At 42.9% G+C, this 26,929-nt stretch overlaps 1 protein-coding gene and 1 non-coding gene across 2 annotated transcripts; one reads left to right on the forward strand and one right to left on the reverse strand.

The window, feature by feature from the left end:
* Positions 1 to 3,125: 3,125 nt before the first annotated feature.
* trnaa-agc lies at positions 3,126 to 3,198 on the reverse strand. The gene has a single exon. It is a non-coding gene; the product is annotated as a tRNA-Ala (tRNA).
* A 1,772-nt stretch (positions 3,199 to 4,970) lies between these two features.
* LOC121186332 (IgGFc-binding protein-like) lies at positions 4,971 to 26,929 on the forward strand. The gene is made up of 35 exons (XM_041045027.1): positions 4,971 to 5,025; positions 5,135 to 5,268; positions 7,403 to 8,061; positions 8,613 to 9,046; positions 9,297 to 9,460; positions 9,949 to 10,125; positions 10,580 to 10,805; positions 11,905 to 12,150; positions 12,420 to 12,521; positions 13,069 to 13,216; positions 13,479 to 13,599; positions 13,972 to 14,307; positions 14,411 to 14,582; positions 14,905 to 15,002; positions 15,516 to 15,646; positions 16,454 to 16,623; positions 16,776 to 16,990; positions 17,106 to 17,300; positions 17,536 to 17,724; positions 18,045 to 18,481; positions 18,586 to 18,704; positions 18,994 to 19,190; positions 19,344 to 19,482; positions 19,573 to 19,755; positions 19,860 to 20,002; positions 20,695 to 21,041; positions 21,177 to 21,400; positions 21,583 to 21,724; positions 21,859 to 22,195; positions 22,423 to 22,539; positions 23,233 to 23,334; positions 24,140 to 24,335; positions 24,474 to 24,737; positions 25,171 to 25,313; positions 26,068 to 26,929. Exons 1-35 carry the CDS (start codon positions 4,977 to 4,979, stop codon positions 26,302 to 26,304), a joined length of 7,293 nt encoding a protein of 2,430 aa, XP_040900961.1. The 5' UTR covers positions 4,971 to 4,976; the 3' UTR covers positions 26,305 to 26,929.

Here is a 26,929-nt window from a genome sequence, read left to right on the forward strand (position 1 = left end):
ATGGTGAGGTTTGGTTGGTGGCTACCTCAGTATTTCTAAAACTTAATATCAAATTTTAACAGATAACTGCCATCTGTGTCTGTTAATGCAGCTGAGTTACGTGTCTGTTATGTGGCAGGTTGTATTCAGTTGCCTCAAGTTACATGACTCATCGTCCTGTTATGTTAATGAACAGTCTGTAACTAATAAACCAACACTGAACAGAAGGTGAAATCTTTGTTTATCAATTGTCATGGAAAAATCCACTGTTACAATCTTGTATTATTAAACGCTTAATCCACTTGGACTTTTATTGCTCAGACTAACACTGAACTGAAAACTGAACATATGCTGTGCTTTGAGTATTTACGTTCGTAAGTAGAAACTTGTTCATAACACTGTCACAGAATTAATGAATGTTTAATGTAATACCATGGTCAAACCGAAATAAACCACCAAATTAGCATATACTGTGTTTTGAGAAAGTAGTTGCAGGAACTAAAATGGGGACGTTTTGTATCGAGACTTTGTCTTTCTCTCCACAGAGTGGAGTCAAATACATGTGCACATGTATATGAGAAAGTCTCGTATGCAAACTGAGATGCAGTAACTGTGGAGGAGAAAATAGCGCTGTGTCAAAATCACCCCTGGGGTTGTTTCTGCCACAGTAGGTGTCTCCAGGACCACATTTTGCTGTGATGATGGTTGGTAAGGAAGAGGTGATAAGTGGTGGAAAAGAGCGACCGAGTGGCAGTCCTTGGCTTTTGCCCCAGAGAACAAGTAGGCCTAGGATGCAGCAAGAAGACAGAACAGTCAGAACTCCAATAATACAGCAGATTCAGTGTTCTCATAAATGCAAGGTAAAAGGACTAGTCGGTGGTAGATCAGACAAATTTCTTAGCCTTCATTTGTAACATATCTAATGTGGCTACCAAACTAGAGAGAAGGTGATAGAATTAAGACTGGTGGTGAAATGAGCACAATTATTATTATTGGGTATTAAAAACTTGAGAGCAGAAAGATATTGATGGAACGGTGAAGTGTAACACTGATGGACGGTAATGATTATTGTTGTTTTTATTGTGATCCATTTACGACAATGACACACAAGAAGCCTCATCGCTAATGGCCAAGGATTTAAAAGATATGTGTTGGAATCAGACCCACAACCAGATAGCTTAAGTGTTCAAGGAACCTGACTACACCCCCATCTTGATTTAATCAAACCAGGATATACCTCAGCTCAGGCAGACAATCAAGGTGGTGGCTGTGTTACACTGATGAAAGACAGCATAGCCTTTCAAAGTGAGTAGAATAACTGGGAAATCAAGTTATATCAGCAAACATATGTGCATGTGCTTACATGTGTGTTTATAAATGAGAGAAGGGAGACAGAGAACAAGTGCACATATTACTTTGGCCATCTGACTTGGACTGGTTCTGTGCCACAAAGACATTGGTTAGTCAAAGGAATTCTTTCCTCATTTCTAGAGGATTACAGCTCACCTAGGCAGGCCTTTGTTTAGAGGAACGCATCCCCATTCTGTCATGTGTTCCCTTCTGTATCCCTTTTGTCTCCACAAGCCGATTACTCCATTCAGGTTGGCTACCTTCTGACTCAAAGCAGTGACTCCTCAAAGATATTGCTCAACTCTGGTTTACTCATCCACAGGTTAATTAATTCTTTGGCGGTGCCGGCCGAAGTGAGGCTCAAACCCACAACCCTGAGAGATTGAATCGCGTGCTCTACCAACTGAGCTAACAGGGCAGCCGTTTTTAAAAGTCCATCTCTCCATTCAAAACCCACATGCCAGGCTGGACTTGCAGTTCTGTCAGTTCTGTTGTTTGACAGAACTGCTAGACTTGCAGTGCCACATATTAATCCAGACTGCTCCCTCAGTGACAGTGTGCTGCTCCTCCCTGCTTCAAGTTGATAAGGTTCTCTCCAATGCCTGTTATCTCAGTTATTTCTTCATGGGAAAAACCGCCCACTACACACCAATAAGACTGAGAATGCTTCAAGTATTATATCCATATTATATCCAAATGCCTGGCAACATGTCACACAGGCATGGTTTGGGAAAGTGGAAGTCAGTGATAAATGTGACATTCAAACATAGAATAAAGCATAAAGGCATATGAGGGAGAAGACGTTCCTTACAAAGCTTCATTCAATGACTGAACCTGAAGTTCCTGAAAACTCTTTCATCTCATGTAGATGTAGATCTCTTGATATTTGGTTTATGTCAAGACTTATTCAAATTTAATTTGACAAGCCATCAATTATAAGTTTGCTTTCATCCTGCAACGCTCCACTAAAGTCCTTTTCATAATTCTATTCACCATGACACCACATCCTTTGGACAAGCCTGGACTGTGTCTGTCAACAGGTTTGTGTAGTTATAATGATTGGACAACTATCCATTCATCCACGTGGTACAGACATGGTAGCCAGGTTATAGTCTTATATAAAGTACATTAGTGGATTAGTATGCATGTCCTTGTGTATACAAGCAGTGGGCTTACCCATCTCCACCTTTAGTACATGTTAGTTTTATAGGCAGCCATCTCACGCAACGTTGCTTGGTGATTCCATGGAGCAAAAATGGATGGACAAACAGAGGGTGAATGAAAGCGGGAAAGCAGGCAGGGCCAGAAACCGATGTGGAGCAAAATTAGAGAAAAGAGATTTACAGATCAATAACAAGACATGAGAAATACAACAAGGTCATTCTTTTCACAAGTCTCACAGTCATCTTGTGAAACAACTAATAAAATATGTTCAGGTAACACCAGCTGGTAACACAACTCAGCTGTTTCTGAGGCAGCGTCTAACTGCTGCTGCTAACTTCACTGGTCACTGGCTGAATTAAATGTATCACAGACTCTTTATCTTAGCACTACATGCCTAAAACACTATGCATCCAATCATGTGTCTCAGTGTCACATGTGCAGAGACAGCAACTAATGTGTTGCACTGGCATTTTGATGGCAGTGTTTCAATTGTCCTGTCTGAGGTGAAACAGCTGCTTTGATTAGAGCCATGGCATCATAGTTATATGTACTGGTCCCTCTAATAAACCAAGAAGGCAGTGTTTCAGATAAACAGACATTTTATTCATCAGATTCACAGAGAAAGAAAGAGCTGGAAGATGCGGGCATCGATCCCGCTACCTCTCGCATGCTAAGCGAGCGCTCTACCATTTGAGCTAATCCCCCGTGACAGTTTTGACTGTTGTGCATTGAAAGAGACGAAAAAGGCAGAACAAGGTCAGAACTTGATTCTGTTCTTTGGCAGATTGTTTATATGTCTGAGTGACTGTCTTGTCACACATGTCCACGTCAGGCCTCCACCTTTCCCCTGCTCACTGTTAATTCTGCAGTAATCACACAACAAACACAAACACACCAATATTCAATATGCTTTTCATTCAACCAGAACTGAACAGCAGCATGTTGGTTTTTCTCTCTACATGTCTCTGCGTCTTCCAAACACTCTCGCTGATATAAATGCCCCTCCACCCTGTCCTCTGATGCACCCTTCATGGTCATCTACAGGTACAGTATGGATGCCTCTGGGGATCATAGTGGTGGCTGGGAAACTTAAATAGTGGATCACATTATGACACTGGACCTTGGTTCATTTAAAGAGAATCTTTTAGTTTAAGTGTGTCAGTGTAAATATTTGTAGTACGCATTATGAAGTGCGATAGCATTATGAAGATAGAAGATCTTGAAAAGCCTGAAAGATTGAAAAGATTGAAAACTCTGTCTCAACAGCATGGAAAAGATGACAAGAAAGACAATTTAATTAATACTTGACTCTTTTTCTCCATTGTTGTGACAGTACAGGTGAAAAATGACTCTGAGCATCATGTACATTTTTTTTTTTCTTTGCCGTTGGACTTTTTCTGATGTGTTTCAGGATTTATGAGAAATTCTGGATCTGGCATGCATTCATTTGTGGTAGCTTGTGAGCCAGTACATAGTTATATGTATACCAAAATGATAACACTGTACCATTACATGACATTAATACACAGTATTTGCTGTTCTTTCACTACCACTGTGCAATACATTACATTCTTCATGCTCTATCTAACTTTAGTGCAGGTGTTTGTTGACGTTTGTAGTGAACTGCTAATAAGTTCACATTCATTCTGTAAAGTGTGAAAATCTCAGTAAAGTGAAAAGTGAAAGTCTCAGTAGTTGCCCATGGTTGTGTTACTGTTTGTGGTGCTAGTACCATCCTTTGTGTCTACTCCCTGTAGTACAGCTACTGCTATTACTAATAATTCTAGTATCAGAGCTACTAGTATCAGAGCACTAACACTAGTTCATTTCTGACCTGACAAAATGTTAATTTATTTACTTTCTTACAGACTTGTCAAAATGCAAATTTAACCTTCCTCCAACAGTTTGTCTTATAAATAAGAAATCAACATTTTCAGTTTCAGAATAACTTTCTGCAATCTGCCAGTTTTACCTCTGTGCTTCTAACAGTTACCTAACCAGAATCTTTAAGGAAAAAAACATATATAGTTTTATTTAGTTAGTCTTTGTTGCTGTATTGAAAGAATCTGTCACACAAGATCTGTCATATCTATGAAAAAGCTTTAACACTCTTGTGAGTATGTTTTCACAGTTCCTCCTCATCAAGGGCATGGGGTTGTTTCAGTGACGCTGTTAGATTGAAGAAATAAATTGTGAAACTCTTACTACACACACACACGCAAGTCAGTCAGTTGCCAATTTAGTGGCTACACATAAATCTAAAGCAGTATCAATTCTAGCCTTACAGTTGTTGAGACAGATACAGATAGATAGAAACACATAAACACAGTAATAGTAAAAACCTGCAAGACCCCTCATCACACTAGGGTCTAGCCTCCACCTCTAACAAACCAGAAATCCTGTTTTGTATAATCATTATTTAACATGTATACTGGTTTAAAATGAATTTTTTACCACTGTGTTTGTCTCTGTCTTTCTCAGCCATGGAAATAAAGGGGCTCATGGTGTGTTTGGCTGCTGCTCTCTTGGCAGGTACTTCTGTAGAAGGCCAGCAATATGTATGTTGGAAATTAAGTCCTCAACCCTTTGTCATGGATTACTTTATTTTGTAATGTTTCTTCTCTTCTGTTCTCTTCTCCAGTATGTCATGGTTGTTCTACAGGAAAGGAGTTTATTACGACATTTCTTCCTAACTTCCAGCGTACTTTTAGAAAAGACCACAGACTCCATGTGGTTCTGACGGCTCAGAGCTCTGAAGCCAGTGTTAACATACAGGTGAGAATCATATTTGTAAGAAAATGAGGGGAGTGATGTTACGATCCCCCCCAAAAAGATCAGTTGAAATGATCTCACATGATCACTCGTTCAGCATATAGTTGTTAGCATCTTGGTAAATACAAAGTAGTGGAAGTATTGTGTCGAAGGCTCTTTGTCTGATGTGCATCTCTAGACCAAAGTATATTCATCGTTTTATTTACTGTTGTACAGACAAATACCATGATACAGAACAAACAACGATGCCACGAATAATGTATAACTATCGTTAGCTAGGATGTGAGTTTGCTTCACAGGAGCAACAGTTGCTCCTGTGAAGCCAACATGCAGAGAGGATGAGATGGTTTCCCAGAGCCAGCATATCAGCTCCAGACAGAGTTTCTCACAACTCTCCTGCTACTATAGCTAACATCTCACCAACAGCAGATCTGAGCAAACTAGAAAGTAAGCTAAATGTGTGGGCAAGTCATTTAATGTTAGCAGACACTGTCACAACGTGACACTGGTTCCTGCTCTTCTAAACATTGCATTACTTGTTTACTTTTACTCAGTTGTCCATCAAATGTGCCTCCACACCCACACATTATATCTTTTGTATTTAAGACATGTACATATAGACAACAAGATTTTGCAGGTTAACATGCAGGCAGCCTTACAATTAGGAGGGATTTACTGGCATCCAGCAAAAAGCGTAGCCTGGGTGACTGCACACAGCTCTCCAGAAGTCCCGAACTCAGACCTGAGCTTTAAAGAAAAGCTCACTGCCAAATGTATGTATAAGTGTGGCTAACAGTTGCCACGTCAGCCAGCCAAGAACACACACAGTTTAAATAACTTTGGAATTACCTGGAGCTGCCTTTCTCTTCTTTTGGTAGAGGCTACCCACCTCTCTCCAACCTGCCCTCTGAACTCAGAGAGATCAGACTGATATCAAGCCCCAAAATGTCAAAGTAATGGAGTGTTACAGGGATTAGAAACTGCAATCTGAATCTGAATTTAAATTGCAATCCCTTAAATTTCTCATTGCTGAAAAAAAGTTGTCATATTACTATTAACAGTTACTAAGTAACACATTACCAGGTAATCCATTACTGCTCCACCCTGCTTATCAGTCACTGACTACATGAAGTTTATGATCCATAGACATCAGTGGGTGCTTGAACGATCTAACACACTAAAGGTCAGCCAGATTCAAAATGTTCCACAGAACCCAAAACAGACATTAAGAACAATTTTTATTTACAATGATAGCCTAATGACGTGACATACGCAAGACAGAAAGTGATTGATCAGCATCATGTTGATAGATAAGGTAATTAAACCTACAATTATATCATAGTTTGACTATAAACTATATTAGAGACTATAGACTATATTTGATTCTCCAGTGCTGGCACAGTTGTAAAAGAAAGTGTGGAGATCTGAGGCCTGACTCAGAGAGTCTTCAGAGGGCATAATATCATTATTGGCTTGCTAGCTAGCACAATATAGGCTAGGGACATTGGACTAATCTATTCTTGTAGCATGATACATTAGCTGCATTCATATGATACGTCGGCCTTAGCCAGCTCAGCAGCTTCATCAGTCACTGTTTGTCTAGCTTTTGTCAGCAATGCTAGCATAGCTTAATTTGCTGGATCATAATGCAGCTGTTTGAGATGATAATCCTAAACCACAGTCATTTAGAAACAGATGATAGGAGTGGAACCGGTAACATGAGGCTGGAGCTAATGCACGTCAAATCTACAAAGTAAGTAGGTTTAAAAGAACAGACGGTTTGTTTAAAGAGTAGAGTAGTAGAGTAGGCTAACCCTTAAATTGCATGAAATTTTCAAGAATTGAATTCTCATAATTTAAAAATTGTATTTTGTCTCCACTGTTAATGTGTAGAATGAGACAGAATTGACTGGTCGTACATTAAAGTGCCAACTTTTGCACTGAAAAACAGTATTTTTAGCAAAACTTTATATAATTTTGTGGTGAGTTTATAAAGCTTGGTTGAGCTGTGTCATGGCATTTGGCATTACTTTGATGTTAGCATCGGTCTCATCTGGCATTTCCAGGAAAGACAACATCCAGTCTGCTTTACTGTAGCTTGTGAATGCTTAACAAATCTATACATATTGATCTGCAGGTGGGTTCAGTGGACTTCCGCAGCCAGCTGACTCTCTCTGCCGGCGAAAGCCGTTGGGTTTCTCTACCATGTGGATCTGAACTGCAGGATCAGTTTGTTTCTGAAAACTCAGCTGTTCGAATCTCATCTAGTGCTGAAATCTCTGTGGTCTCGTTCAATCGTCGCCACGCCACAGGAGATGGCACAGTAGTTTCTCCAAAAGAACAGCTGGGTACTGAATACTTTGTCTACACACCCGAAGGAGGCATTAAGAGCATGGACAAGCTACTGGCTATCGTTAACGGTAATAGCCATAACCAGATCACCATTATACCTGGTGCTGATGTGTTGCTAAGAGGTCAAAATAGGTGGCAGCGTGGGAAGGCAGTCACCTTTACCCTGGCACCATACGCATCCTACCTTGTGCGAAGTCACACAACTTTGACAGGCACACGCATTCGATCCCAGCAGCCTGTAGCTGTCTTAGCAGGCCACCAGTGTCTGACATTGGGTGTTAAATGTGAACATGTGTACGAACAGCTCCCTCCTGTGGCAAGCCTGGGTAAACAGTACATGGTACCCACCACTGGCACCTGCAAGACCACAAACTGGGCAGTAATCGTAGCTGCTGAAGACAACACTGAGGTGACACTGCACAAGGGCGTACACTCACAAAAACAGTTGAGTTAAATATGAATTCATTATTAAGATACTGTTGAAGTTATTATGGTGTGTCTCATTGTCTGCCTGTCTTTTTATCCACCCATTCGTCTATTCATCTGTTTTCATAAGGCCCAGTGCACTGAGCCCTCTCAGTCATTGTCCTTTTTTTTCCAGAATATATTGAAAAATATTTTAGTTTATTCAGACATATAATTTAAACATAGATACAGTATATATATTCTAAGGTTTATGGCATTTCATTGGTCAGAATTTCCTGTGGGGTGGCGATGTCATAATCTCCTAACATATGTGGCCACCTGTTTTCACATGATCAAAATCACTGATCAAAAGTTAGATCATCTCCATGACAATGAGAGAAGTAAGAGGCCCTTTAAATTAAATGTCAAAGAGTTATCTAATATGTTCCCTCTTTGACTGGCTATAGTATAATACAATGTCAGTATGTAATATTCCAGTTTAACTATATTACTATGTACTGTAAATGAAACTATTAAAAGGTCATCTAAACTCCATGTATCTAACCAAGTAAATATATTTACACCAACAGGAAGCTGAAGACAGCTGGGGAAGTCACCTTCCAGAAACTGATCTTCAGACATCCACTGGTTATCGAGAGCGACAAGAAAGTAATGGTGTTGCTTCTCAGCAACAATAAACCAAATGATCCTTTCCTAATAACACTCACCCCTACATGCCAGCTTGCCACTGATTGGGCGGTGGAGACAGTTGACGGGCTCCAAAGTACAGTTGCTATTTTGTCAGAGAGGGAGGGCTCAGGCAGTGTGAAGGTGTGTCTGAAGGGACACTGCTTCTCACCCAAGTGGAGTACCTTCTTGTCAGACAAGCGCTGGGTGTGGTCTAATGTAGCTGTGGGGCAACAGCAGAGTCATGTAACCGTGGAAGGTGATGCACGGATGGCAGTCTACGTGTACGGTGGGAAATACCGGCATGCGTATGGAACTGCTGGAATTTGCTCTGAAGGTAAACACTCACAGACACACACACAAACACACAATTAGATTCTCTTACAGGCGTAAAAAAATGCTGAAGTACATGTCTACAACAATGTAGAACAGTTTTCACTGAATGAAGAGATATCACTTTCTACCCTAAGTGAAAGGGATGAAGGGAAACAGATGAGGCATGGTGCTGAGGTGACAGCTAAAGCCATACATTCAGGGGTGGTGCTACATGTGTACATCTGTGATGAGTGTGTTTGAATTTCCTCTAGGTGCCCCTCCACCTACACCCCCCAAGGATCCCTGTGAAGAGGTGAAGTGTCGAGTGAAGGAACGTTGTGAGAAAGGAGCCTGCGTCCATGTTTCCACAGCAACCTGCCATGTGTTGGGTGACCCCCACTACTTGACGTTTGATGGCCAGCGCTATGACTTCCAGGTAGGGTTAGGACAGCCTGACCAGTCATCACCAGCCGTTCCAACAGAGCAGTGGTTCTCAACTGGCCTCTGTGTTCAGGGACATGCTGATATACAGATTAGGAACTGAACAGTGTTTTACTCCACAGCTGTGGAATATGGTCTCATCCAGTTGTGTTGAAAAGCTGCGTTTTTCAATAGTTGTGTTGAAAAATTCGCATTTTTCTACTGTGAATGTATTTGGATGAGCGGTTCTCCAGAAACATTTAATGAGAAATATTAAACAACAGTCGGTTCTGACCTTGGCGACGCATCCACGTAACTGACGTCACTGACAACAACACGTCTCAAAGATGGCTGATTGTTTCAAAAACCATCCTCTCCTCAAAAGTGGGAGAAATTTAACCTTTGATTTTGCTTGTCTTCTGCCATGGTCTGGCACCATAATTAGAAATCCATGTTCCCGGTGGCTTAATGAGATGGTGACATTAATGATAACATGATTTCCAGGGTTCCTGCACCTACATTGTGACAACAGTTGCAAAGGTGGCATCCGACCTTGTGCCTTTCACTGTGACGACCAAGAATGACCACCGAGGTAGCCATCGAGTTTCCTTTGTGAGGACTGTAACTGTCAGTGTTCACAAGCAGACAGTTATCATTGGCAAACACAGAGGAAAAGTACAGGTAACAGATTCCCTAATCTGCTGTCTACTCTATCTACTGTATATATGAGGTTTGACTTGCCTGTGAGGTAACTCACGCACAGAGCAAGAAAGCAGCCTGAGGACAGGAGGGACTGTAAGTCCATCAGACAGTCTTTTCAGAGCTGGGAGAGCCAGATGTTACAGGAGAAACTCAAATCCCTATTTAACACCTGGCTCTTTCCTTTGGAAGTCAAGTGAATGAGGCTGATGTTGCAGATACTCACTGTAAGATTCAAGCAGACACTGACCTGAACGTGCTGCAGAGTAATGGTGAAGACTGACAGGTCACAGTGACCGTGCTATTCACCACAGTGAATGGGACTGGACATACAGCTAATAGCCAGCTAGCTAGCATCTGATGCTAATTAGCTAATGCAACCACACCTTTACAGATGTACAACTTGTTCTAATAATTGTTCTGCTGTCACTGATAGGTGAATGGAGAACTCCAGCACCTGCCTGTCAGCTTGTTGTCAGGCCAGGTCTCTATAAGGCAGAGTGGAAACTATGCTGTTCTCAAAACTGACTTTGGCCTGACAGTGAAATATGACTGGAACATGAGGCTGTACATCACGGTGCCGTCCTCCTACTATGAACACTTAGGTGGCCTCTGTGGAAACTACAATGGAGACAGGAAAGACGACCTACCTGCTACTAAAGGTGAGGAGGAGACATTTCGGGTGTCGGCCGAAATGTAACTGGAAATCAGAGATCACTTGATTTGAATAATTTTGTTCATTTCAACTTAAAGGTTTTTAGTGACTGTGCCGTTCATCCAGCCTGGGCCTCAACATTAAGGTGCACTTCCGTATGTAAAGTAAAACCACCATCACATTTGTCCCCTGCCTCTGACCAGTTCTGGGTAGTTTAGCACTCAGTAGTAGTCACACCATGGCAGGCAAGAGCAGAGACACGCACTGACAAACAGATGAATTAAGTCCTTTATTTTGCGCTGACAGGCTTGAACTTGAACCTTGAACTAGTCTAAAAACCAAGGAAAACACCTCCAATCATCATCTATTCCAAACGCAGAGATAAACCTGGAGAACGCCAAACACTAACACAGCTCAGCAGAGTTCATAGTCATGGCGAATGAAGGTAATAAGACGATAGCCAACATACTCGAGGAACTCAATGCAACCTCATAGAGCGTGCAACAGAAAACAGTAAATAAAGTAAATAAAAAGACATTATTTAGTCTGCAGTTTAAAAAACATGCATCAAACTGATTAAAAAAAAAGTGCAACACAGAACACAGCACATCCATCAGGAACATTGTGGCCGCAGTGCTGTGTCCGAAATCACTGATCCGTGAAACTGTTCATGAAGCAGAGTCAAACCAACGATGCTGAGAGCCAGTACCTCTCAGCATCGCTGTGTGTCGAGTGACACAGTTTGTTGACAGTACTCTGGAGAAGAAAAAGAGGGCCATAACCTGATCCCCTTTATTTCATTTTTATACAATTTCAGTCTCAAAACCAGATCTGAACTTGGATTTAAACAACCCTCTGAGCACTTTGATTGTACGGAAAAATGACCTTCATTTTCAGGTCACTGACAAACTAGATGTAGTTTGGTCTCTTCCTCTCATGTTGACTCATAATTTCAAGTTAATATCTCAAACAGCTTTCGAGTTATTAGCTTGAAAAGAGTGTATGCTATAATAACATTAAAATAACCCTAAATGCTAAATTGCTCACTCACCCAAAGTTTTGTGACTCTGATTCATGAAAAACTTTTCACTTTTTGTCTCTTGCAGGCTCCCGTATCTCTGCTGTGCTGGAGATGATCCAGCAGTGGAAGGTGAAAGACTCTGATCTGTTCTGTCACGATAACTGTGCTGGTCGCTGTCCCCAGTGCTCACCACAGCAGCAGGCCCACTACAGCCAACCCACACTCTGCGGGATTCTCACACAGGCAGATGGGCCATTTTCAGCCTGCCACAAAAGTGTTGACCCATCTATATACCTGGATAACTGTGTCTATGATACCTGTGTCAACAAAGGTGAGCCAAGGAGATAATTTTCTGTAAAAGGTTCAGCTTGTTGTAGTTGTGAGGTACCACAGACCCACTAACTGAAATATAAACTCACAGTTCTTCTTTCTTTGTCCGCCATTGTTTAGGTCAGTATTTTCTAGCAACCTTTTCCTGTATTCACTTATATGTTTTCTAAATTTTCTGCAACCAAATGTCCAGTGCAAAAACACCACCTCTTTTCTTTACTGTGTTCTTGATACGTAATCATGTGTCAATGTGTCTGTGTGTTTCTACAGGTGCAAGGCAGGTGCTCTGTGATAACCTGAAGAGTTATGATGATTCCTGTCAGACAGAGAAAGTGAAAGTCAACCCTCAGTGGAGAATGATTACCAAATGTTGTAAGTCACTCTGTCTAGCATCTGCATCTGAACAACAGGAGACAACAAGGAGTTTTGTCTGTAGGGGCCTCTTAGGGGCCACCTCAGACCCCATGCATTTGGGAACACTTTACTGTTTATGAGAAACTATTGCAGTATATAGGTAGTTTCTGCATCTGGATATACAGTACTGTGTAAAAGCTTTAGGCACTTGAAGTGAGGCACAATGTCATGAATCGTTTTCATTTCTCAGCTTTAAAAAAAAAAAAATGTATATATATATATCAAATCAGTATTTGCTGTGAGTCCTCTTCGCTTTTTAAATATCACGTGAACATGTGAACATTTACTGAGTTTACAGTGCTTTGTTTTATTGATTATTCGCAATAGCAATAAAACCCACAGGATGGGAACATAAACGGAGAATGAATCTATTGAAGAAATATAGCGTTTCAATCAATACAAATGAAATGTATTGAAGTATATTATGGACTGGTATTAGTTCTCACAGATAGGAATGATGAGCTCAAAATACTAATTATGATGATCTCCACTCTCCTCCCTCCAGTCCCCTCCTGTCCAGCAGGCAGCCACTATGAGGCATGTGGTTCAGCCTGCCCTGCTTCCTGTGCGTTACTGGACAGTGAAGAGCAATGTAAAGAACCCTGTGTGGAGGGATGCCAGTGCAATAAAGGACTGGTGCTTAGTGGAGACAGGTAACATGTGATGCTGCTACTACTAATATGAAAACACTAAACTAGAAAACAAAATGTTGAAGAAATGGCTATATAAAAACCAATCTAAAACATTTCTGGACAAGAGCAGAAGTCATCGGCAGGTAAAGGAACTGCTAATTAGCATGACTACCTAATTAGCAGGCTAAACCAGCTTAGCTAAACCAGTCTTAGCTGCCTGTGTCATGTGTGTGATGTACTGCACTTTAAATAAGTAATAATTCTGTGTGTGTTTATGTTTCAGATGTGTTCCTAAGTCTAGCTGTGGATGTCAGTATCAGGGCAGATATTACCCATCAGCCACCACTTTCTGGGGTGATAACACTTGCACCACCAAGTGTCAGTGCCTTAATGGGCAAACCAAGGTTGGTGTGTGTGTATGTCCCATGTTTCAGCACGCTGTGTGCAATGACGTGAGCCATCACCTTTGTGGATGTGTGGACTTATTATTGAGAATCATACATAGAGCCTACGGAACACTGTGTGGAAAAAATGAATAGAAATGTGTGTGATCATTGCTGACACGGCTGGTTGGCACACTGATTCATGTGCTGTGGTATTTCCCATCAGCGTTGTGTTACTGGAAAGACGTGATCAGCGTGTGGTCAGCTGTGTTAAATATGTTAATTCCTAATTTAATCCCAGTTTAGACACATGCTGTCATCAGTGTTTTTTTTTTCTTGATATTGGTATCATATGAATGATCTGATATTCTGTTCTCTTCTCTCCTGGTGAAGTGCAAACCGTTTACCTGTAAGAAGACTGAGCACTGTGTCTTGAAGGATGGGGTCAGGGACTGCTACCCAGCATCCTATGCAACGTGCCAGGGCGCCGGAGACCCCCACTACAGAAGCTTTGACAATCGCCGGTTTGATTTCCAGGGCACTTGCATCTATGTTCTGTCTCAATACATCACCAAGGGATCAGACCAGGGCCTGGTGCCATTCCAGGTGCTGGTCCAGAATGAGAACCGAGGCCGTAACAAGGCTGTGTCCTACACCAAGTCTGTCTCACTCAGTGTATTTGGTAACCTCACTGTCAGCATGAGTCGTGCCGGCCCGGGGAAAATTCTGGTAAGATCCGTGAGCCTATAGTGTTTACCTGTAGTCCATGTAATGACAGTAGACCACTGAAACACTGAAATCCCCCTCCCCCCCCCCTCCCACCCTCACCCAGTTAAACAGTCAGTCGGTGAACCTGCCTTACTCCATGGAAGATGGCAAGCTTTCCTTGTTCCGGCGTGGCTACTTCGGCGTGGTGACAACTCATTTTGGTTTGACGCTCAAGTTCAACTGGAACAGTCACGTCAGCCTGACTTTGCCCAGTTCATACTCTTCTGCTACAACTGGTAGGTTGGGTGTACACAGTGAACACACTACAGCAGCACTGTGGTTATAAAGGAAACAAAAACAAAAAGCAATACCTTTTTTTTACCATATGACTCTGGTACCTGTTTTTAAATATTGTATCACAAAGCAAGAACAGAGTATAACCCAGGTAACTTTGGGCTACACTCAGGTTTTCTTATATCACAGAGTTGGCTCACTTTTAGATCAAGGTGAATCACCATGGTAACCTGTGATGCATGACTAACCAGAGCAGATTAATTAGACAGTTTTTTGATTTTGAAGAAACTTGTGAACGTTTCTACAAACATGTATCTTTATCAGGTTTGTGTGGAAACTACAATGGAAAAGCTGGTGATGACTTACTGACCCCTGATGGCACACAGGCCAAACACATCAATGCCTTTGGACACAGCTGGAAGGTGTGTATGAGCAGAGACTGGAGGGCCTCAATAGGTCTGAACACAAGGACCCATGAGAATCTTGTGTAGCTCGGGGGAATTAGTTGCCACACAGGACACAACAACTGGGCTACTTGTCCTTAAAGACGCTGAAACATACAATAAATTTCTTAGAAATTTTCTGTATGTTTATTACCACCCAACCACATTTCATCAGGTATTCAAGGACAGACTCATCTGTTTGTTTTAAGACAATGCTCACATGTCCATCTGTGCACTGGCTGCTGGAATTTGTCTTCGGCAGATCATGTGACCATCTTTCAAATGTAGGCTTTTTTTTTTTTAGTACAAAGTCCCATCTCTGTGCTGTGTGTGAGGGGAACAGTAACACTGTGTTAAGACAGAAAAAATATGAACGTATCCTTTAAACTCATAGCATCTTTACATTATTACATCACATTATTGTTATTTTTTTTAAATAAAGTAACTTCTGCATATTTTCACAGTTTTACCTATAAATGTCATTGAACCCAGACAGGAGAAGACGCAGGCTGCACTAGTGACTGTCCTGGAGGTAAATGTCCTGAGTGTGAGCCTGCTCTGCTACTACGTTACCAACAGGGGCGCTACTGTGGAATCATAGCTGACAAGAGTGGGCCGTTCAGGTAGGCTCTACAGCAGCTGAAATAGAAAAACAGAAATTGTGATTTAATAAAAAAAAAAATAGATCCACATATTTGTATATATATCTATATGGACGTGAGGGGAGAGAGAAGGATGTTGGCCAAGTCTTCATCTATTTCATCATATTTTCCACAGTGTATGAAGATGATGAACATTGTAATGTTAGTGGAGCATATTGATGTCAGTTGCAGTGGAGCGTGTTGGAGAGTCATGCTAGCTGTTAGTTTTAGCACCCAGCTGCTGTGGGTTCAGATTTCATTTGCTCACAGTAATCAGACCGGCCATATGCACAACAAGGGAGATCACAAAAGTTACACAAGAAGTGAAGTCTATTCACCTCACTGTCTCTGAAGACACTTTTCCCTTCCTCCCTCTCAGAGTCTGTCCCCCTTTGAAGAGTGTTTCCCTCTCTTTGAATAGCATGTTATCCTTTTTATTAAATGAATTAAATGTGACAGATTTCTATGATTACAACTTGCAGATGCCACTGTTGGGGAAAGGTGTGTCCTAAGCCTATATATCTGACACAAACAAAACAGGGGAAGGATCAGTGTTGTGTGCTGCTGTTGTTCCATCTCCAAAATTTCAAAATTCAGTTTCCATCATTGTGCTCTACAGTAGTAACAGTTTAATAATGTGACCTCCTCTTAGGTTTGGAAAGAAAAATGATGTTTACCTATGCTGAGTAAGAAAATATGACTACCTGAGACATTTCAGAAGCTGGTGTCCACAGATTGTGCCTCACTGTGACTGTTCTATCTTCGCCCTCTTTCTCTCCGTCCATACAGGCAGTGTCACAGCAAACTGGACCACACCTCCTTCCTCACAGACTGTGTTTTTGATTTGTGTTTGTACCAAGGCCATGTCTCTGCCCTGTGCAACAGTCTGTCAGTTTTCAGCACTTCCTGTCAAGACGCGGGAGCTACAGTGGAGAGTTGGAGAACCGAACAGTTTTGTCGTAAGACATGCACGCACACACACACACAAACACTATCCATCTATTCACATTGTTATTGTTGATAAATAAATATAACTCCAATACTCCCTGGACTAACATTTTCATTTTTATATGCATATACATATTGATTTCTATACGTGTCTTTCTGCCAGCTCCATCATGTGGTGCAAACAGTCACTATGAGCTGTGCGCCCCCCCCTGTCAGCTTACCTGCAGTGGTCTCACCCCCCCTGAGGGCTGTGACGAATCCAGCCCCTGCACAGAAGGCTGCGTGTGTGATGATGGATTTGTGCTGAGTCATGACAAGTGTGTACCTCTAGCAGAATGTGGCTGCCAGTACGAAGGACAGTATTATCAAAGTGGACAGGTACTGTACCAGCAATAATGTATCAGATGCCAGCTTCTGTTACTGATTTGGCTGTCTCTTCTACCATTAAATAACCGTACCGCTACCACTGATATTTGTTCCCTGCTTTTCTCAGGTGTTCTATCCAGGAGCGTCCTGTAACACCCGATGTGTCTGCTCAGATGGTGGAGAAGTACAGTGTGATAATAAATTCCAATGTTCGCCCAACGAGAAGTGCGTGGTTAAAGACGGTTTCGCCTCCTGTTCTCCCAAAAGTGTTGGTTCCTGTTCTGTGAGCGGAGTCAGAACAGTCAGGTCCTTTGATGGACAGGTGAGGTTTTAAAATCTGTTTTCAAGAGGATCAGTGATTATTACAGTTAATACTAAACAGCTTGTTGTCGTGTTTCCTTTGTTTGTCATTCATGGGGGTTTAGTTTAGTTTAGTTTTTTCATCAGGTGTTAGTCTAGTTCACCACAAACATTTTACCCGGGTTCCTGTTGGGTTGGGTTTTAAGACAGTGGAAGTTCTGATGTAACATTAAATATCTTCCCCTCCCATCCTCTAGGCATATCCTCTGTGGGGGAACTGTTTGTTCACATTGTCAGAGATGGAGGAGAAGGAAGGAGGGATGACGGCCTTCTCTGTGCTGGTACAGCAGCAAACCAGTAAGGACGGTATCGTCTATCGCAGTGTGGAGCTCCAGGTTTACGACATGGGAATCACACTGGAGACTGGAGTTGTTTGGGAAGTTAAGGTATGACGGCTGTTTTTGTGTTGTTGTCCAGGTGTCAGGTGTGTTCCCACAGAGGATGATCATTGTTTTCAGCAAAATTTTTTTAAACTATTTTTAGCTTTATGTGCTTGAAGTCAACACAACCAAACTGCATCTTGGGAACATTTCACTAGGTTACAGTTGAATTCTGTGAGGCTCCAGGCAGGAACTTGCAGAGATGAAGTGGTGAATCCTGTGTGAACTGTCTCATTTTGAGCTGTCAGTACTGGACACAGCAGCTCCTGAAATGGGACAGAGCTAATATGGTGCTGACTCATCTAAAATTATGTTGTGTGTCTCAGGTTGATGACATCAGAGTCTCCCTTCCTGTGTTACTAGCTGGTGGAAAAGTGCGGGCACATCAAAACGGCATCAACATCATCATTGAAACTGACTTTGATCTGACGCTGACCTATGACAGCGTGGCAGGCTTGTTGTTGCAAATCCCATCTACCTATCAGGGCTCACCACGCGGTCTCTGTGGCAACTACAATGGGGAAATATCTGATGACCTGGGATCAGCCAGTCAGAAGCCAGCAGACATTGCAGCAACTTGGGTAGTGAAGAAGGACAACGCTTCCTGTGAGACAGGCTGTGGTGCCAGTTCCTGCCCTGAACCAGATGGACAGAAGGTCCCAGAGGCCAAGAAGGCCTGTGACATCATCAAAGCTCAGCAGGGTCCATTTGCAGGATGCCACTCAACCGTGAACCCAACTCCCGACTATGAAGCCTGTGTCAGGCAAGGAAACATCTGAACATACCTCAGTGTCCTGTATTTGTGTGTCTGTGTGTGTAAAGACCATTTCTGGTGTTTCCCATAGTGAAATGAAAGTCTGTTTACAGGGAGATGTCCACAGGCAAAGGGGGCGAGAACGTCCTGTGTCGTCACATCCAGAATTATGTCACTGCCTGTCAACTAGCCGGTGCCAAGATAAACAAATGGAGGAGCGACGCCTTCTGTCGTAAGTCTGATCTGACTCACTGATGCTCAGCCTCTCCTTCCACAGTTCAGTTCACTGGGACTTCTTTTTATATTGATTTAATTTCATCATTTACATTCAGGATTTAGCAGGCTGAAGTAACTCAGAATTCTTTTAACCCAAACAGTCAAATGACCTGAATTAAAACCAGCAACTTGTGATTAATTAATACCCAGAAATCAGAAAAGTTGCCACAAAATCTATCACTTTAGGCAACGTGAATCCCAGCAAACCTCAGTGCTCACGCTCTGAGCCTTGTTTGTTCCTGCAGCCGTCAAGTGTCCAGCAGGAAGTCACTATGAGCTGTGCACCTCTGCCTGTTCCTCCACCTGCTTCTCACTGGAGCAGGCAGAGCCCTGCCCACTGTGCCAGGAGGGCTGCGAGTGTGACGAAGGCCTCATGTCTGACGGAGTCCGCTGTGTTCCTGTGGAGAAATGTGGCTGTGTAGTGGATGGACAATATTATAAGGTAATCATTATCATTATCATCGTCATCATCATCTTCATTATTATCATATTATCAGACTAAGATCATATGAGAAACATGTCATGTGCAAATGAAAGATTGGTAATATCACAATAAATAATCAAACAGTTCTACTGACCAAATGACTCTTTTCAGTCTGGTGCATCAGTTTATATGGAGGACTGCTCAGAGCGCTGTGTCTGCCAGTCTGGACAATTCAGCTGCAACTCCACAAGCTGCCAGGAGGAAGAGGAATGTCGCAACAAGGATGGAATAATTGGCTGCTACTCCAAAGGTTTGTTTTCATTTTTCTGCCTTTGTGTTTGGACATTGTACAGAAAAGCACCTTTGTGAGCTGCTCTGCTTCTGTGTGTGTGTGTTCCAGACCCTTGTGCTGAGGTTGAGTGCAGGATAAAGGAGCACTGTGAGGTGTCAGAAGGCCAGGGAGTGTGCGTGCCTAACTCGAAGGCCTTGTGCTGGGCTTTCGGCGACCCACACTACACCACGTTTGACGGCTGGAGCTACCCGTTCCAGGGAACCTGCACCTACGTCCTCGTCAACACCACAGGTTTGCAGTTATACAGTTTGTTAAACAAAGAGCTGCATGAACATGCACACATCACGCAGGTGGCAGAAAGCTGACATTAACATGAGTGATTCTGACCCACTCAGGTCTTGATCCCTCCCTGCCTGAGGTAACTGTGACCACCAAGAACGAGCTCCGTGGGAACTCCGATGGCTCCTTCGTGCGTTCAATCACTGTGGAGATGCTGAGCCACCGTATATTCATCCCAAACGAAAGAGGCGTCATATTGGTGGGTCTTACCTCAGAGCATGGACTGTGTCAGCACTGCTAGCCTTTACCACACCATTCTTAGTTACACTGAACGTCTCAGTAAATCTTTTTCACACACAGTTTCAAGAAATTCAGAAATGTAACTTGGCTCCTGTTCTGCTTGTCCAGCCTTTGTTGCTGCCATTTCACCGCCCGTCTTACTGTAAATGCTGAGATGTAGGGACACACAGTCATATTGCTAGAACAAAGTGGAGCTGCACAAGCAGCCGGACAATCAAACCAAAAATATTATTACCTGTTGAACAGCCACCTGCAGGTAAATCAGAGGTTCCATTTCCCCTCACCTACCTGTCTTTGGATTTCATCAGGTACAGCAATATTTTCTTGGGATCATTGTTTTGGAAAACAGGTAAACTTACATCATGTTTGATGTTTGGGGTGCAAGCTAGTGCAGGTGCATCCATGGTGAAAATATATGGAGCAACGTGTGTGTGGAAAGTTGTAGAAGTGCATCTAATTCAAGAATGTACTCAGATCAGTGAATATGTTTGAGGATCTCAACCTGCAGAATCTTCCTAATATATATTCCTAATAATATCCAAACGTTGTTCAAGTCCTTCTTTTCATGGATGAAACCTGCACTAAATCATAAGCATCCAATACCGCTTTAACTTCAGCAGCACACACTGTCCTCTCCCCGTCTCTCTTTAGGTGGACGGCATCAGGACAGAACTTCCTGTCCTTCTCGAAGAGGGCAGCATCTCCATCACACAGTCTGGAATAAGAGGAACACTCCAGAGTAATATTGGCGTCGAAGTCACTTTTGATTGGTCCACCCTCGCCATGGTGTCCATCACCAGCAGTTACTATGGTAACGTTGCCGGGCTCTGTGGAAACTACAACGGCAGCAAGGAGGACGATCTGACGGACGCCAGAGGCAAAATAGCAGTTAATGTGACAGAATGGGCTGGAACATGGAGCATCAAGGACGGCGACCCCTTCTGTTACCATTATTGTGAGGGGGTGTGTCCCCAGTGCTCTGAGGAGGACCGCATAAAGTAACGTTATATAAACTATATAAGCATTTTTATAGATGTCACTGTTATGTTTAACCAATTATGTTTTGTGTTTGTCCGGTGTGTCTACCAAATGAATTCTGATTGGAGTCTTCTCTCTCCTGTGTTCCTCTTCAGGTACACTGGTCCAGAGTACTGTGGCATCCTCAGCGATAAGAAGGGCCCTTTCTCTGGCTGTCACGGTTCTGTGCCAGTAGCAGAGTATGTGTCCGACTGTTTGTATGACGTCTGCACCAATGAAGGACGACATGAGGTGCTGTGCGATGCCCTGAGCGGTTACCTGGCTGAATGCCAGGAAGCTGGAGCGTCCATGTCGCCATGGAGACAACTGGCCAACTGTTGTGAGTTACATACAGTGGATTTATGAGAATTAGTTGAGAGTCTGTGGTTGCCAGTTTTCCATCGGTTCTTTTGGGAGCAGGCACAGCAGACACTTCCTCCAGACTGAGAGCATCGACACCACGTCTCCTCCCCTTCTCTCTTGTCTGTTCTAATCTCTTCCTCACTCTTCCTGTGCCTCCAGCTGTTGAATGCCCCCCCCACAGCCACTACCAGGTGTGTGGCTCAGCCTGTCCAGCCAGCTGTGGTCCTCAGCCAGAGGTGTGCCCTAAGGTCTGTGTGGAGGGCTGTTTCTGTGACCCTGGATATGTGCGCAGTGGAAAAGAGTTAGTACAACATACAACAGTTAAAGACAACAGTGTATTTACCTGTGAAATGATCATTCACAGCCATGACACACCCTTGACAACACATACCCACTGATTGAGGCAGCTTATTATTTTGTTTTGTTTTTTTGTAGGTGTGTTATCAAGGAGAAGGGCTGCGGCTGTAACCATGAGGGCTATTATTACCTGCCAGGTGAGGAGTTCTGGGGCGACTCCCAGTGTGAGAAGAAGTGTGTGTGCGATTCAGCAACACAAAAAGTGCAATGCGAGCAGACTCAGTGTCGATCTGGAGAGAAATGCGGCATTGTGGACGGAGTCCAAGACTGTTACCCAATCAGCTTCAAAACATGCAGCGCGCACGGAGATCCACACTTTTACACCTTCGACGGACGCAAGTTCGACTTCCAGGGCAACTGTGTCTACAAGCTGGCCGGTGTGTGTGGAGACATTAAAGGTCTGAAGCACTTTGAGGTGAGCTAAGAGGAGTTTATAGAATAAATTCTGCACAGTCCATTAAAAACTATGATTACAGATTAGATGAGACTGATTTAATAACTTTAATGAAATGAAATTATCTAATTTATGTGTATTCCTCACCCCCCCCCCCCATCTGCTCCCCTCTTTCCCTCCTCTTGCCCCTCCTCCCTCCGTCCTTCTGTGTGTCCTCTCTCTCTCCTTCTTCTTCTGGTGAATTGCAGGTCAGCCTGGAGAACAACAACCGTGGCAACAAACGAGTATCATACGCCAAAGTGGTGACTGTTAAAGTCTATGACACCTCATACACACTGTCAGTGGACTACCCAGGCAGAGTGCTGGTGAGAAACACGCACATACACAAGCTCACATAGTATGGGGGGGGGGGGGGGGGGGGAGTGTTGGGTTTAAAAAAGCCAGCCCACTACCACACACACACATACACCAGTGCATGTACTAAACGTACAGATGCATGTGTGTGTGTACACACTAGCACATAACACGCTCTTAAGCTCTGCACACACCTACGTTTTTACATCAATATGTGTACATGCACATGTGCTTGTGATTCTTAAAACATGTAACACACACACACAGTCTCATTGTAGAGCTCATTCATGTCAAGAGTGTCTTCCATGTGAAGGGTCAGTGCTACTGTGGTCAGGTGAAATACTGGACATTGTACAGGCATCCAGTTTTGGAGAAGCTAAACCATTTTTCAAGCTTCTGTTCCGTAATGTCATAGAGGCTGAGGAAGTGTCTCTGGACAAAGTTACGTAGCGAGTGGGACAAAATAAAGCTGTCAGTGCTCTCTGGTGGACAAATTATGTCATGAAGACACTGTTTATAAATTACCTCAAACAAATCTTTGGCTTTTCCCTACTTCCCTATTTCCTGTTACTTATCAGCCAACGTATATACTGATACACCAGCAAAAAGCTAATATTGACCAATGATATATGTATAATTAATGACAATTCTCCTCAGGTCAACTAATCGTGCGTGTGTGTGTGTGTGTGTGTGTGTCCCCACAGGTGGACGGACTTGAAAACTCCCTACCATTCTCATACAATCAATCACTGCTCCAAGTTTATCGCAGACACAGGCTGGCTGTCATTGAGACACATTTTCTTAAGGTATGAACACACACACAACCACACATATACAGTAATCACACAACCTTTAGAAACGACATTCTTTCTAAGATGTCTCACGCCAGCCTTGGACTTTAGCTTAACCCGATTTTTATCCCTTGTAACATAATAGGCCACATTCAGAAGGTTTTTTTCCAAACTACTTTCTGTGCACATTGTTATCTACACAAATTTTTGAGCGGTTTTACAGTGGATTTCTTGCCATGTCACATAAATCTGATGAAATGTTTATGCCTGGAAAAGAAAGTCTCTGTAAAGATAAACGACCTGACTTGAAACTCAATAATTATTATAATCCTAAACCCGAGTCCTGACCGTGAAACAGGAGGAGGCCACAGTGTTTTACACCTCAGCAGTCTGGTGGTTTTGAGTCTGGAAGGTGACATGGCAAAAATTCATGTGCACAAAAATGCATCATGCTTCGTGTTTCATGCCTCAGCTTTTGTTGGTCAGCAAACAGCTCTAATGCATGAAGCTAACTGCTCAGTATTTCCTCATCAGGAGCAGCTTTGGAGTTAGACCGATTTCCTTCTGCTTCCAATACTCTGCTAAGCTAAGCTAAACACATACACTGAACACAAGGACCTGATGTCAGTCTTCTCATCTGCCTCCATAGCTCGTAGTACAGGCATGAGTTCCTTGAATAATGATCATCTTCACTGCTGTTGATCCACTGACTGTGTGGATGTGTGTATGTACTGGTTCCATTAATGATGCAGCCAATATGTCCCATCTTGAGCTTTCACACATTTCTATAACTTTTCCTTTATATTCCACATTGTTCCAGGTCTCCTTTGACTTTGCAAGTGCAGTGAGGGTGGAGCTGGCTACTAGTTATCAGAACGCCACCTGTGGTCTCTGTGGAAACTTCAACAACAACCCAGCCGATGATCTGATGCTGCCTAATGGGAAGCTGGCCTCCAACGCCAACGAGTTTGGAGTGAGCCAGTGGCTGGCCGATGTGGAGGGCTGCTCTCATGAGTGTATGCAGCTGATCAGTGTTATTTATCTTCACCGCTGCGATGTGCATCATTACTTCCTCTCACACATGCACCTCTTCACCTTTCACGTCTGTAATGTATAATGCTTTTAATGTGTTACTGATGGTTTTCTGCTGCCAGGTAAAGACTGTGCTCAGCCCCTCCCTCCTGACGTCAAACCACCCAGCTACACATCGGTCTGCGATATCATAACAGCGAAGGATGGGCCCCTGGCTGACTGCGTGGGCCGGGTAGATGCCCAGCAGTACCGCGACGACTGTATCTACGACATGGTGCTGAATGACGGGAAACAGCAGCCAGCCTGCGACATCATCAGCGACTACGTGGAAGAGTGTCAGAGGAAAGGCGGCTGTGTGAAGTCATGGAGGACGAGGCAGCTCTGTTGTAAGTGCGCTGTGATGTGTGTGTGTGTGTGTGTGTTCAGCGTGTTTCTCTGGGCCTCTGTTACAGAGGATGAACATTAGTTACACACTTAGCTGTCAAACTGAATCAGCTTCAAACACCTACCAACTTACTTGTTGTTTTACAAAGCTTTCAGCACTATCTAATGGCCTTCCTCCTTACATGGAGTTCACCCAGTTGTCATGGAGATGGTTTAGCTCCTTAAGAGACCTGAGGGAGATGGTGACCCCCTATCTCTGTAGAAAAAAAATGGTCCCAGTCAAATGTTGCAGGCTGAAACGCATGAGTGGAAAAACGTTTTGGAAAAAGAAAACATTCAGACAGACGCAGGCTCACAACTGTAGTGACATGATCAAGTTGTATTTCTGTGTATAATCTAAGATTCTGTGTGTGTGTGTGTGTGTCTGTGTCTCAGGGATGCAGTGTGCACGCAACAGTATGTACAGTGTCACAGCTCCTGGCTGTCCAATCAGCTGCACCTCTCTGTCTCCGCCGGCAGAGTGTCAAACCCCACCCAGTGAGGGCTGTGTGTGTAACCCTGGTTACCTGCTGAGTCAGGTAATCCTCCACTCTGCTCCACCTTCTCCAACTCACATGCAACTTTATTCTTGCTCCTACTTTCTCTTCTCTTTCAAGTTATTTTACAAGACAACCCAAGCCAATCCTAAAGATCCAAGCTGATGCTAAAGATCCAAGCTGGTCCTAAAGATCCAAACTGATCCTAAAGATCCAAGCCGATCCTAAAGATCCAAGCTGGTCCTAAAGATCCAAGCCGATGCTAAAGATCCAAGCTGGTCCTAAAGATCCAAGCTGGTCCTAAAGAGCCACACTGATCCTAAAGATCCAAGCCGATGCTAAAGATCAGTCTGGGGCATCTTAATGGATCAGAATGAGCCAAAATAAAGCTGATCAAATTCCAGTTCCTTTACTGAGCTGTACTGTGTGTTGTCCACTCAGCCTGCTAGTGCTGCAGAACAGCTCCTTTATAGCAGCAGGGCTCTATACAGCGCAAAGATTTCAGTTTCACATCCAAGTCAAAATTAGAGTTTAAGAATATGAAAAATGGATTGGATTTGGATTATTACTTGAAATGAGGGAGAGAGAGATTGACTGCTGGGTGAGCTAGATTAACTTTTAGCAAGAGAGAGAGCAGCCCTCTGTTCTGTCAATTTGTCAATGATTGGTCCAGACATATGATAATAGTTTTTTTTGTGTATTCAGATGTTAATTTTAATACTTAAAAGTTTAGAAAATATAATTTCAGCCTGATGTGTGGTTGTCCTGACTGATAACTCTGACCCCCCCCCCCCAGGATCGCTGTGTGCCACTGGCTGAGTGCGGCTGCCACTTCAATGGTCAGTACGTTGTGTCTGGACAGAAATTCTACGCTGACTCTGACTGCCAGCGCTTCTGTGTGTGTCATGGAGGGGTGGTCACCTGTAAGAACAAACCCTGCACAAAGAAGCAGAAATGTGGAGTGAGGAAGGGAGTGAGGGGCTGCATCGGCAAAGGACTGTTCTCTTTTATCCGTGGTGTGTTCAAAGGATAGAAGAGGGACAGATGCATGGGTTATTAAATCCATTTTTTAGGGGGAACACATATTGTGTTTGTTGTGTATTGTATGTTATCAGCTATATATAGGTGTGTTCAGGTACTAAAAAATCTTATGTCCAAGGTCAACTTCTATTTAAATCATAAATCAAAATCAAATCAAAAACAAACTGAATAATGATTTTTCTGATTACCAAATGTCTTTATTACACTAACGGTTTACTCCAGGTTACATCATAGTTGTATTAGGCTGCATTAGTGTAAGCTGGGAGTACTCAGTATACTGGCATCCGAGTGTACAGTGTGAAGCAATGATAATTCTATCATGTGTCTTTGTATCTTTACATTTTGTAATGCTTTTTTTTTTCAGTTTCTCACAGAATCTTCAGTTTTAGTGAAACAAATGAAGACTTGTGCTACTCTCTTCTAATTGTGGAAGATTGTAGTGACCTTTGTTCTCATCCTCCTTCTTCCTGTTCCTCCCACATACACAGTATACACACAGTATACACACAGTATCTGCAGTAAGCTGTACAGAACATTTCAGTCCTTACAAATCAGTTTGTTTCTAATGACCATTAAAATTGTTTCAGCAGCAAAAATGTATCTGTGATTGACGTACA

The sequence above is a fragment of the Toxotes jaculatrix genome, chromosome 8 (assembly GCF_017976425.1).
Source record: "Toxotes jaculatrix isolate fToxJac2 chromosome 8, fToxJac2.pri, whole genome shotgun sequence".
In the NCBI taxonomy this organism is placed as follows: domain Eukaryota; kingdom Metazoa; phylum Chordata; class Actinopteri; family Toxotidae; genus Toxotes; species Toxotes jaculatrix.

Coding starts and splice junctions, on each gene's coding strand:
- LOC121186332 (XM_041045027.1), top strand. CDS start 4,977: ATGGAAATAAAGGGGCTCATGGTGTGTTTGGCTGCTGCTCTCTTGGCA. Junction 5,269..7,402: donor AAGCCAGTGTTAACATACAG/GTGAGAATCATA, acceptor ATTGATCTGCAG/GTGGGTTCAGTGGACTTCCG. Junction 17,725..18,044: donor GAGTTGTTTGGGAAGTTAAG/GTATGACGGCTG, acceptor TGTGTGTCTCAG/GTTGATGACATCAGAGTCTC.